This window comes from Trichogramma pretiosum, unplaced genomic scaffold, assembly GCF_000599845.2.
Source record: "Trichogramma pretiosum strain Unisexual culture from Peru unplaced genomic scaffold, Tpre_2.0 scaffold13, whole genome shotgun sequence".
Classification (NCBI taxonomy): Eukaryota; Metazoa; Arthropoda; class Insecta; order Hymenoptera; family Trichogrammatidae; genus Trichogramma; species Trichogramma pretiosum.
Window position 1 is genome coordinate 95,759 of NW_019641606.1, and position 14,131 is coordinate 109,889.

The 14,131-nt window shown below is 39.2% G+C and overlaps 1 protein-coding gene across 9 annotated transcripts in view; it reads right to left on the reverse strand.

Annotated features, from left to right (window-relative positions):
• Positions 1 to 4,917: 4,917 nt before the first annotated feature.
• Positions 4,918 to 14,131, reverse strand: part of LOC106652104 (trehalase) — a 30,704-nt gene continuing 21,490 nt past the window's right edge. For 4 of the 9 annotated variants that reach the window (XM_014370866.2, XM_014370879.2, XM_014370872.2 and 1 more), the window contains 4 exons: positions 11,040 to 11,822; positions 10,283 to 10,973; positions 9,911 to 10,185; positions 4,919 to 6,629 (listed from right to left, as the gene is read on the reverse strand). In XM_014370866.2, the coding sequence (XP_014226352.1) occupies positions 6,467 to 6,629; positions 9,911 to 10,185; positions 10,283 to 10,973; positions 11,040 to 11,822 (1,912 nt within the window). In that variant the 3' untranslated portion in view covers positions 4,919 to 6,466. Of the gene's footprint in view, positions 6,630 to 7,964; positions 9,831 to 9,905; positions 10,186 to 10,282; positions 10,974 to 11,039; positions 11,823 to 14,131 lie in introns of those variants that run through there. The other 5 variants (XM_014370869.2, XM_023458423.1, XM_014370874.2 and 2 more) reach the window with 3 other exon arrangements.

Below are 14,131 nucleotides of genomic sequence, written 5' to 3' on the forward strand. Positions count from 1 at the left end.
ATTATGGGTTATTTGTTCATTTACGTACACAACCGATGCAAAATATAGTTTACATTTTTAAACATTTAATCAATGGTGATTAGAGGGCCTTCATACCTAAATATATAACATAACTAGACGTTTAAGACGCGCTTCGCGCGCGTCAATTTTTTCATTCGTATTTTGAGGTTATAACTTTCAGGCGCGCTTCGCGCGCGTACATTTTTCAGTCAGTTTCGAAAAAGTTGCTATTTTGACCGTAGATGTCACTTTACTACGTTTCCACTAGAGTCAAAAGTCAGTCGACCAATCAGAGGCCGAATAGATTGGCTTCACTTTTAGGTCTATCTCTTTTTTATAAGTTAGAAAACATTGCTTAATAGACAGACTCATTTATATCGATTATAGATACGCATTATTTAATTATATAATAAAACGTTTTTCAGGGACAAATTACTTTAATCAGTCGGAGATCTTGAATGAGAATTGTACTAAGACGATAAAAGTTATTATCAATGACTTCGACAAACCGAGTATTCAGCATGAAGTTAGTACCTATGAAGCTCGCAGTATTACAATTACACTGCCTTATTTCACCAGATTGAAAAAATCTGGTGTACATCATGTTCTCAGTAGGATACCAAGACCACCATTGAGAAATATCTTGCCAGATTTCAACAAGAAAAATCAATCAGAATCAGCTTTAAAGAAGGTTTTGCAGCAATGTAATAATCTCATCATTGAATTGAAATGTGAGCCTTCAATTTTTGCTTTTAATATTACCCAACATAGTCAGCTTCCTATGACACTCGACGCACTTCCAGTTACTAATACAAACGAATATAAAATTATAAATGAGGTTCGTTGAATTAAAGTTATATTGATCCTACCGATATTCTATAGATTGATTTTCTATTTTTTTACAGACATATTTAATAATAAGCGCCATTGACATGAAAAATTATTCAAATCTTACTATTATTGGCATCAATCTATGTCGAGAAGCGCAAATGGATGGATGGACCACATTAAACCTCATATTCGCAGTTCTTTTTTCAATATGCTCAATGCTTATTTTTACGTTAATCAGACAAAAATGTCGGCGTGTGCACTCCCTAGAGCGTTAGAACCCTTCATTTGAACTAGGCAGAATCGAAAGTAATTTCCCGACTGATTTTTGTGCAAATTTATCTCCAAACGTTGGTGCTAGAGTTGATATCTTATCCCATATTTAGTCTTTCAATGGATTGAATCAAGCAGTTCCTGTACCTTACATTATAACTTAAGCACCCAAATAAATCTTGTTTTAAATTGAGTGTAACTAATCAATATTCGAATAATCATCTTAAAAACTGGAATTAATAACTGTTAGATTAGAATTTTTGACAGTAGTCCTTAGATCTTTCTTATCTGACGTATCTGCTGCTTCTCTTTAGGTTTTACAATACAGAAATCGACAAGAGTAATTATTTTATTTAAAGTTTTTTCCATATAAAAAACCATACTATGTAGAATCCGTTCGATCCATGAAGAATCTTCTCTACCCTATGAGGACTTCCGTTGGGAATTAAACGATATCGATGCGACCCCAGGACGGATCAGTGGAGAAATTTGGCATATGAGATAGATTTCCAAGCCGATTTCACAAGGAAATCCGTTTTTTCATTTCAAACAGTGTATTTCTACTCTTTTTTGTTTAGTTCCATTTTTCTCTAAAATGTATAAATGCGTACATCTTTAGTGATTATAAAATCCCAAAAATAAATACACTCGGCAACAAAATTATCGCAACGAAAAAATTCATCGAAATTTCGTCGATTTTCAAATGCTTCTATATTGGGCTAGATTTATCGTATCGACACGCTTTTTATTTGATTTCTTGGAAATTTTGTCTTCTTTAAATCTATATAAATTAAGATGAGGTTCGAGTTAATGTTGAGTTACCAGTAGTATTTGAGCGCGACACTAAAAATTACTGAAAAAAATGACTGTTTGAACGTGTACCAGTATCACAGTAATTTTTCTATGGAAATCTAACCTACACCATCGCAAAGTGCTCTTTTCAACGAGTAATTTAAAAAAAAAGGACCTCTCTACGATTTTTTTAACGCCCTGTAGGTCGTTTTGAAGATACCATTTAAAGTTCGTAAAATCCCCCGTTTAGCTGAAATTAAGATGATTTTCTGGGTTTTTTGCGTACACAAACCGTACCTTCAAATCGACCTACAGGGCGTTAAAAAAATCGTAGAGAGGTCATTTTTTTTTTAAATTACTCGTTGAAAAGAGCACTTTGCGCTGGTGTATGTTAGATTTCGATAGAAAAATTACTGTGTTACTGGTACACGTTCAAACAGTCATTTTTTTTTCAGTAATTTTTAGTGTCGCGCTCAAATACTACTGGTAACTCAACATTAACTCGAATCTTATCTTAATTTATATGGATTTCAAGAGGACAAAATTTCCAAGAAATTTAAAAAAAAGCGTGTCGATACGATAAATCTAGCCCAAGATAGAAGCATTTGAAAATCGACGAAATTTCGATGAATTTTTTTGTTGCGATAATTTTTTTGCCGAGTATATTTTGACCGTTTTGACAATACATGTTATCTGTGTAGCCTCGCATGGTCTTTGATTTTTGATACTTTTGCTGAAAATGGGGTCTTGAGAATTTGCGAGTAAGCATAGTCTACACAAAATTTAATGAAATTTCCGAATCCAGTGTCATTTTCGATATGAAAACCAAGTTAAAAGTTATGGATGGTTTTACCCAAAAAAACGTGATTTCGAAAAAAAAAATTTTTCATCTTTTCTTAATTTTGGTGTTTACAGTTTATAACATAATCCTTGTTTATCTTATTTTTCAATTTTAATAATTGAAAAATGGCAAAATGGGATAAAAAAGAAGAGAAATTTTTTGTATTATAAGTTCATTTTATGACCACCTCTTAATAGCGGCCACCTCTCAATAGCGGCCAATTTTTTCGAAACTACTAGTTATCGCTAAGCGCGCTTCGCGCGCATTTTTAAGAAAACTTATTAAAATTATAAGCTACTTATTTAATTTTTTTTTCATGAGTCAATCATTAATAAAGGTACAACATTTTTTAAGTGAACGTGATGTCATACTCATTGTTATAAATGCCCTTTTTTAATGAGGGATTAAATGAAAAACAATAAAATACGTATAAAATGATTTTCAAAAATCGGCATTGCAGACCCAGTAGATGTTTTCAAGCAGGAATGCGATCTATTGATAGATATGGTTTTATTATCACATATCGAAACCTCTCAGCTACACGATGATCCACTGCAGAGCAGTACAATGAAGTGCTATTTCTAGTTTATTAAGCAGCAAGATGCCTCTTCGGAGCTCAATTCTGCATGACGTTACCTTCGCATCTCGTAGCGTAAAAATAATAATAATCAAGTTCGGATAAAGATGGCACTTCGTGAAAACAATTCAAAACTGTACATGCTGATATCGAAGTCAGCCCAATGATCAAAATTTCAATTCAGTTTTCAGAATCTTCACTGATTATTTATCTAAAAAGCTCTACAACTACCTCAAAATCATTAAAATAAAGCTCGTCATAGAGCCCTTTGTTCGGTAAAAGATTCAGAAAACAGGATTAAAATTTAGATTTTTGGGCTAACTTCGTCATCTTCTTTAACCTCATAGAGTTAAATTCACACCTGTAAAGAGAACATGTTAACGTAAAACTCTTTCTGATAAAGCGCTAGGGTTCACGTTGAGAACGCAGATTGTTCGTTTTTGAAAAAAATAATCCAAATTATCAATTACCTTCCCTTCTCAATTTCGCAAAAAAATAATCTGCGTTAGCAACGCTTTTAAGTGTAGGGTTTACGAATTACTCTTTTGAATCCTATTAAGCACGGCATCGAAAAGAATTTCTTGCGAACATTTCTCAGGAATAACTTTTTAGAGTTACCGCAATGTTAACTCTTCTGGGTTTACAGCGTGTTCAGTTTTAAATTGTCTTCGTTGAATGCGCTTTTTTTTTATTTTCATTTGTGAATGATTTAACAGTGGCCCGTAAGCAACTATTTTCCTTCGCCTGCGGAGAGAGGGAAATGCTATTATAGGACAACTGAATATGAAATATCGTATGTAGTCTAAGCCACCAAAAAAGAAATCCCTTATGCACTTCTTTGTCGGCCTCGGCTTCGCCTCGGCCTAGGATTGTGTACTATTTCATTTTTAACTCTGACTAATCAGGTTAACGAATTATTTATATTAACAATATTTTTAATCTACTCTGTTCCAATTATGCATTTCGATTTTGATTCGATATCAATATTCACACTTCAATTCATATACACATTCAGCGCACTCATCATCCGATATTCGATATTCGATTCGATATTCGATATTCGCTAAGCTCTATGATTTGATAATCGCATCATCAAATTTATTATTATTAGATCAGTGTCCGCTATTAGGAGGTTTCACTGTATACCTAGACACATACCCTACTATGAATATTCATTCATTTAAAATCAGATGATTATTCTTCTAGATACAGACGTTGTAGAGACTCCACCTATGGTGATTGCCTCATATTTTCTACTGGTTTCATTTCTTGCCCTTTGTATGATTAGATATACTTAGATATACTTAATTCTGTAAATCACAAAACATTCATGTTAATTTGTGGCTGCTCTGAGATCGTGCTATCAGTGTCACTTTGAGAAAATAACTTGCAATAGTAAAAATTTTGGTGTATCTCAGTTGCTATATGCAATGAATCTATTTTCAAAATAAGAAATTTAAAAGTTTAAAAATGATATAAAGTATGGCAACAAAAGAAAATGACCAACATCACCGAATTATATGAAAAAAATTGTTACGCACTACTTCAGGTCGTGAAAAAAAAACGTATTCAAATGAGACACAACGATTTTTATTGAAAATATTTATATATTCATGTAATGATAGTCTGATAGACTTACATATTAATGTAACAATGTTTTATTTTGTATATTTTTAATAAATTATTAATACCTTCCACGTGCGATGACTAATTTTGCTACCAGATCTTTTAATAAATTAAAACTTCTTAGAAAAATATATATATATTAGTTTAAACTTGTTATTCGTGACATTAATATATGATTTCCAGCATGATCAAATTTAACTATTTATAAATTCTCAATGTCAATTGTTCTATCAAATAAAATTTTAGTTTGCGCTTATTAACTAGATCTTTTCTTATTCAATATTTACATTAAGGTAATTTAATACATATTATAACATTTAATACATTTTGTATTCTTTTAAAATGTTTGGTTTTAGATGCTCAATATTGGGTTCCTGTCATACGTACATTAAAGATCGACTCGCTCGGAGTCAAATTTTTTTTTTTTAGATACACAGAATATCGACAGTAAAATTTGATAATCCTATGATCTTACTGTATTGTTATCTAAGTAGTATGCTTTCATGGAGCGAATTAATAAAATTATACATTCAGGACTTTTTAAATATATTTATAATCTAAAAGTCGTTTGAACATTCTAAATACGAATAAATTAAAATAAGAGGAAAGGCATCAGATATCTAAACTATGTTACAAGGCACTTAATTTATACTCTTTCACGTAGTATCGTCGCCTCCAGGACGAGTCAATATGAGTCATCGCTATATTATATCGGCTTTGGCCCGAGTTAAATTAAAGTCATGGTATTTATTAAGACGAAAAAAAAATCTGTACACAATGATAACAATTATTGTTGCCGCCTTCGAGCATATAGTTGTAACTCGGCAATATTCAAGCGAGTGGTCGGACGGTGCTTATGAAGCGATATAGAGTAGGAATTTTTTGTACACGAAAATTCATGTATCATTATCATCCTCGAAATAAGTATATTATCGATACGCACATACAGCATTCATTACAATGAACTTACTTCATCTACGAGAGTACGATGGAAGCTTACGGTGCGCGCAAGCTTCGATCGGTTTACATTATATGTACAGGAAAGCACCAACGAGTCGCCGGGCCTACTTCGTTTAACGAAAAAATAAAATAAAATAAAAAATTGAAATAAACACGAATTCGTAAAATTGGCTATACGTTGTGGCGCGTTCTAAAAATCGTGCGCGATTTAGAAATTGTACTATGTCACATGATTAATAGTAATCGGCGATTTTTCGAAGAGTCGATCTCGCGCTATCAACGGCGCATCACAATTTTCATAATTTTCGCGACATAATTGGCGTAGGAGCAAAGCTGTTTGAAATTTCGGTCATGGCTTATATAGTCCCCGTTGCTCTTCTCTTTCTCTGTTTTGGTAATATCACGTCCAGCGTAACAAATATATCATATATAATACGCAAAGAGCGGGACATTTTCAGCTGCAGCTGCCGCCGCAGATGGGGGTACGAGGACACAGCTTTTCAGGTGCTGATGAGAGGCGCCGTGTCGTCCTCCTCCAACAGCAGATCGCCACCTACGCCGGCGGTTAGTCAGTCGTTGTTCATGTCTTTGAGCTCGGTGTAGGCGAAGCGCTTGCGGTAGAGCGTCTGCGCCGCGCCGAGACCGGACGAGCCCGCGGCCGTCTTGCTGCGGCCCGTGGGCGACGTCGGCGGCCCGGGTATGTAGTAGTGTCGCCGTTTGTACATTACCATTCTGCAAAAGAAGAGAAAGAGAGGATAGCCGTTAGTGGACGGAATCGTTAACGAAGAGATCGTTGGTTGGTCGTTCGCAAGCATCATTTTGAGAAAATATTTAACGTCGCTATATAATCTTTGCGGTCGAGTGTTAGGAAGAAAAATGAAAAGGAGTGCAGCGCGCATGCATGACATTAGTAAACACAATTGAACTGGTTATCATCAGAGATTGTTGGAAAAAAGTGTACATTTTCAGAGCAGATTTTTAATTAAAAAAAAAACTACTCCTTCGTTGTAGTAGATAAAACAGAATACATACTATAACCAGCCATACGTAATAAAATTTGTGTAACTAAACTGTGTGCTATAAAGTCACGTGTTTGCGCTCGCCGTACAACTGTTTTATCGGCACGAAATCGGCGAATTCAGTTCACGAGCTGTAGCGGCACTAGGGGCAGATATATGCCCGGTCGAAACTAGTTTCGGACGGAATAACGTGGCGAGCTTGCGACGACAATTTTTACGCAATCGTGTCACTAATATTACGATAAAATAGAAAAGACCAACGGGCGATCGTCGAAATTATAACTACGAGCTTTTCGCGGAGAAAAAAAATATATCGCATCTTGTGGCACTTTATATCCAAGCGGTGCAACGTATAGTTAACGACGCGGACCTTGAAAAATTACGTCGGTTCGCACGCGGTATCGTGCACTATAACTATGTATACATACGAGGCAACTGCATTATCTCATTATGCCGATTCGCGAGTGTATACGCGTTGAAATCGTTACATACTACACACTGCAGTTACAATATAATGGCGATCGAGCGGCCACCTTTCGGTTGCTTTACAAACCGACGACGACGACGATTCGTCATCGTGCGCTGGTGTATTATTAATTGCATTACGACAAATCTCTTACCGAGCGCGCGGGCAAATTTTAATTGTGCTATGTAAACACATACACACACATAAATGAGCACGCGGGCTGATAATTACGTTTGAGAATTCTATACTACGCGACGTGTTGTAATAAATAGCAATATTACGCGCACATGGAGAGCAGCATGCGTCTATCATTTTTTGCAGACAACGAAGATATATGTAACGTCTGCAATTGACAAAACATTATTTAGCTCCGAAGATAGCTTCTAGTGCAGCTCTTTTTTCCTCTAAAATTATGTATTTTATTAATTCATGCAAGAGAACGAGTACACAATAAAAATCGGTTCGATCGAGGATTTGGATATTGCGTGACTTAGAGTTTGATTGCTCTAGGTGTTAGAAATCAAAGGATCAAGATGGATTATTGAGGACTTATATAGCTGATGTTTTGTTTTTTGTCTATTCTTTTTTTTTTCATGCATTTAGACTCATTTTTAATAAGTTTAATCGAGTTATGTACAACATCTATTTTAGCAAAAAATAAATGATATTTAAGTATAAGAAAGATATTCAAATTAATAAAATTCATGCATTATTTTTAGGTGCGTCGACGACGTACTACGACATCGATGCAAGCTTCATACTTTAGCTAAAAATAAATACATATAATATGTACATCAAAAAACGAAAGTAATTACATTCACTTATGTGAGAAAATATTTGCCTTACTTGCTAATGAAAGTTATTTTTACATTCGTATTATTTATTCGTTATTAAATATACTACCTAAAGAAATTTTAATATATTTTAGGTAAAGATGTATTGTAAACTATTGGATCACTGGTTCATGTATAGCCTATTATCGTATCATTTTTTTCTTTCATTCGACCTACTAAGCAAAAATCATGCATAAAACTCGCTTTTCTCTCATTTCAGGCAATTTTTTCTTCCTATAATTCAATAAATATCTACTTAATTAATAATGATAATTTTTTTCTTTACAAACGAGCAATTATTTACAAAAAATAATTTTCTTTAAGGCTCGTTCTTATAATTATTATTGCAAGAAAACAAAATTGTCTCAACGTCCGATCGAATGTGTAAGTTTTGTCCCTCGAGCGAGCTTTGGATACTTTGCTGGAAACTTTTCTCTCTCTCTTATCACGGGTAAACACGAGCTCTTTTGAGTATCACAATGTACATCAATTATAAATCTATGACAATTACAAGTAAAAAAATATCGCTATTGCACATCTTTACACATGATGATTTTTTACGACGTGAAAATAATAACCGATACGCGCGCGGCGCGCAGAGGTCGTACGTATTAACGAATCGCTCACCGTGTATGCGAAGGTACATTTAAGGGGAAGGAAAATCGCTTCAATTGGCATTTAAACGCGACGACGACGCTTGAACTTGCTATGTAACGATGGCCCGTGCACGGATAGCACGGCAAAAGTTTAAAACTGCAGCTGCTGCTGATGCACGACGCGGCCTTTGCTCGTCCCAGATGCACGAGAAGCAGAGTCGACACGGAGGGATTTGGCGATTTTACATTTATCGATTTTGCACATTACGATGAAAGGGGACACAAAAAAATAATGAAGAACAGTTACGACGGCCGTACGCGGATTAGACTCTTTTCTTTTGTTTTTTTTTCTCTCTTAAAAAACAAAAAAACGCAACAACGAACGGAAACAAGTAGGGGAACAGAAAAAAAAAACAAACAATAACAACGAAGTATTGACAAGAGCACAACACAACAATCGAGCGCCGTTTTCATCCATTACACGCTTATACGATAAAAAATATAATAATAATAATATGTACATCTACACTTGTCCGTTTGACTAGATGAATCGCTATGATATACACCGGCCGCGCGTGATACACGTGATTCGGTATAGATGCTCTTTCTAAGGTTGTACTCTCGATCGATATAACCCTTATTTCGTTTCGAAATTATTACGCTCGATGATAAATAATAAATGACGAATGTACGCGCGAATATGAAAAATACTCGATACATTGATCCTACAGCAGGCCACGAGATCAATTTCTTTTCGATTATATATATTAAATATATAAATGTAATAGTAATAATTATTATGCACGTAAAAAAGTTTTTTAAGGAACATCTCCTCAAAAACGTTGATTAATCGTTACTATGTATAGTTTTGGTATAAGCATCGGCCAGCGATTTTTATACGTCGATTATGTTTTTTTTCTCGTTAAGATTGACTCGTCAAAGTAATGCTTGAAAACTTTTTTTTGTTCGCCAACGAATCCTTATTACGCGTCTCTCGAACACAGCTCGAGGAACATTATCTGAAACAGAGAGTAAAGAGCAAAATGATAATTCGTATTCTCATATTGTCTTCGATTGGTTTGTCCGATACCAACCTCACCCGATGAATCCCGCCGCCAGCGAGATAATCAGCGCCAGGATCCCCGTGAGGATCTGGCCCGAGGTGGAGACGACGCCCGCGGCCTGAGGCCCGGCGTCGTTCGTCAGGGCGCCGCCCGCCCGGTCCATGGCCCCGTGCTCGAAGCTGTCCTCCGCGGTGAGCTTGTCCCCGTACTTGTCCAGCAAGTCGAGGATCAGGCCGTTGGACCAGCCGAAGCCGAGCTGCACCTCGTACTCGCCGCCGCTGCCGTGGCCACCGGAGACCGTGGCGTCGTACTGTGAGACGATTGAAAAAAAAAAAAAAAAAAAACAAAAAATTAAAATCAACGTTTTCTACTGGAGTAAAAGAAAAATAAAAAAATAAGATGCAAACCTTTTCGAACATGCTGTTTGTCTCGTTGAACGCCTTGTAATTGCTGCGCACCCATCTCTGGCTGATCTCGTAGGCCAGCCTCTGGGCCCACGGATCGCTGGTCTTGTCCAGCGCCATGATGAACAGGTACTGGAGCGGTGGCCACGCGTTCGGGTAGTCCCACTGCTCGCCCGAGTGCTCCAACGTCGTCGGTATGCCACCCTGATTCATCATTATCTGACTCTTCTCCAGGTACTTGAGCACCTTGGAGACGTGATCGTCCCTCCTGGCTGGATCGTAACAACCCACCCACAGGGGCATGATGTTGGTCGGGTAGAAGTAGTCGCGCTTGACCTCGTTGATGATGTCGTAGTCGAGCCAGGCGCCGACCTCGTCGTGCCACAGCACCGCGGTGATGGCCTCCTGCCACTCTCGGGCTCGCTTCTCGTACTTGTCCGCCTGGCTCTCGTTGCCGAATTGCCGATTGTACTGGGCCAGCAGCACGGCGTTGCGATAGATGAGGGAGTTGAGATCGACGGGTATGATGGAGCGAGTCTTGAGATTGGTGAGGTTGCCCTTGTTGCTGCCGTCCGGATGGATGAACCAGCGACTGGAGAAGTCCCAGCCGGTCTCAGCGGCGGTCTTCAGCTCCGACCAGTAGTTCTCCTTCTCCTCCGAAGTGCGGAAGCTCTGACTGGTCAATACGTCCTCTCTACATAAAAAAAGTTGACGATTCAATTGTTTGGCCTCGGTCGCTCGAGCTTTTTCGATGACTTACCTGTAGGACTCGGGCCTGGGACCGTACGAGCTCTCGTGATATCGCGCCAGAAGGTACTTCTGGCCGTCCTTCTCGACCTCGACCGTCCGCTTGGTCATCCAGAAATCGAACTCCTTCTCGAGCAGCCACAGATTGTCCTCCAACCATTTGTAATCGTTGGTGTGGCGCAGGTACTCGTGCACCATGGGGGTGAGCATCGGTGGCTGCGATCGCTCCAAATAGTAGATCCTGCCCCCGTTGGGTATGAAGCCGTAGCGCTCGACGATCGAGACGAAGTTCGACAGCATGCCCTTGACCGTGGCCGTCATCTCGGACAGCAGCAGACCCTTGACGATCCAGTACGAGTCCCAGTAGTAGAACTCGCGGAAGCGACCGCCCGGCACTATCACCGGATTCGGCACGTAGATGATGCTGTAGAGGTCGGCGTTGTCCTTGACGTCGTCGCGCATCTTCTTGCCCAGCATCTTCCAGATGTGATTGAGATCGCTGCCGAACTTGCGCAGCTGCGGATCCAGGACCTTCTTGAGGAACTTGGGCTCGGCCACCCAGTCCTCCGGGTCGAAGCTGGCGAACTCCGAGCCGGCGGGCTCGAAGGTCTCGTTGACGAATCGCTCGATCTGCGACCTCGTCGGGGCGTTGTCGGTGCGATTCATGAACTCCTTGAACAGGGCCAGAGTCATGGGGGTGGGGTGGCGCATCTTCATGTCGACGAAGGTCTTGGAGTCGGGATAGATGGAGGCCATCTGCACCGTGTGTAGCAGCTCCCCGTGACAGTAGATCTCACTGCGAACGACCGAAACACAGAGCCGCGGAACGTTAGATTTTATATCGTATTATGTTCGTATAAGCCAAGGGTCTTTTGAGCCAAGATGAGTAAGAGAGACACAATCATTCGTATGGTTTAGCGGCTTTTATTTTTAGCTCGCTATAAGCGTCTCTCTCTCTCACTCGCCCATCGTTGTTATATATCATATTAATATGCAAGCGTCCGAGCAGGCGCAGACACGCGCGACAAGAGTGAGCTGTCTCCTATCACGTGCTTCACCCATTATCGCGCGTGCTTAGCGATCAGCCTTTTGATCGTTCGTCATAAACGAAAGTGCGACTCGTGATAACGGTATCGTAAGGAATAAAGAATTCCTTTGTCCAAATCTCGTATTGCATCGATATGGATCGAACGCTTGATTCTAAGACACGCCTTGAGATTCGGATAACACGATCCTTTTTTTCTATCTTTCTGTCGTCTTTCTGAGTCACCGCTGCCGATCACTTCGTATGCGCGTTGATAATGTATTACGTGTTACCACGAATTAGCTCGACAAAAGCTCGCCGTATTTCAAAAGCTGCGTAACCACTCGTTGCGGTATACATGAGGTGATCGATCTCGGAAGTTTATATAAATCAATCTTTTGCGCCAGACGACGCATCGACTAATCGACCGACGACCGACGGTGACGCATTTTTCTTTCTACAGTGGTATACTGCAGACGAAAATTGAGGAGGAAGCGAGTACACGATGACGACTTGACTCGCTCGAGCTCGCGAGAGAGCTTGAATATTACGTCAATATGGATATTATCTACTTGTATTTCACCGGCGTAATCGCTGCTGCTTAAATGCCGCCGCCGTCGCCACCGCTGCAGACGACTACGATGATGTCCAGTAGTAGAAGCGCAATTGTGCAGTTATTGAAAAGAACGAGTTTGTTTTATATGTACTACTGGCGATTCTCGAGTGTATGTGTGGCGCACCGAGTACGATAAAGCGATTGAAGAAATCCAGAAAAAATTCAAGCTCGTACCGATAGATTACTTGATACAAAAAAAAATACATTTTCATTAAAAAGTCAAACAGGTGATCGAGTATTACAACATAATGGGCGACGCGAGGTCGCGTGAGTTTAACGCACAAAGCTGGACGAAAAATGTTAATAATTGGATCGGCGTCTATTCTCTCTATGGAATGTTTGTTTAGACGAGTTATCTCAGGAAATAAGCCATGTAGTTATGTGCAAGTCGACTATACAGGATGCTAATTGGAGTGGTATAGCCGCGGATACATCAGTTGCAAGACATTACAAATTGAAGACAATTCTCTTGTGTGGCAAAAAGTCACATACAACTTGCCTCTCTGTGTACAGTGTATACACTCGGCGGCCCGCCCACGCCGACGACGACCTTGATACATTACGCGCGTTGGAGCGTATCGCGTGTGTGCGTTGGCGGGAAAAAAAAGGAACGAAATGAAAATTTTTCGGAACTGCGCCAAAACGAGAGAGATAGAGAGAGAGAGAGAGAAAAAAAAAAAGAGAAGCTCCAGTTATTGTGTTGTAATTTTTAAAAATTTTTTTCAACAGTCGCACTCGTGTTTAGCAATAACGTCGAAGGATTGTCTTATCTGTGCGTATACGTGCATCGCGCAGGTAGGTACGTTGTAATAACGCGAAATTGCGCATAGTTCGATTTACAATACGCGGAAATCTTGACGACTCGGCGGCGCGTCATCGGTGGTAATAATTTTTTCCTTTTTTTTTCGTTTCGTTTCGTTACATTTACGCGCGCGTTCCTCTTTTTGTTTTACGATTGTTTAACCAAATTAATAAATAACTTGCCGCGCTGTCGCGGACGCGTTCAAAGCAACAGTGAAAAATTTGCTTTTGCAATTAATAGATACGAGTCGCGAGAGCTGATGCCTGACATAACGCACGTAAGTGAGTAAAAAAAGGCAAAAATTAAAAAAAAATAACTCCGAATTCCGATGTATATGAAGAGGCAACAGCGCGACGAGCCACGCGCATTGTTTCCAATCATTTTTCGACGGACAGACACACATACACAATTTGGCTAATCATTCTCGTTCGTTAAGCTTTGCTAGTCGCGTAAAAACAAAAAAAAAGAAGGCAGTAACCGACAATTATTTCACATACCGGGCACGCGAGGTTTTTGCGCTCTCGCGAGCCATCGGAACGCTGAAAAATATATTTACTCTTCGTGAGAGAGCAACGGATGCCAAACGAAACAAGGATATATTTATGGACACGAATGGAAATTTTGGGGTAAAAGGCGTACTTTACGAAAAATGTATCGACGTCT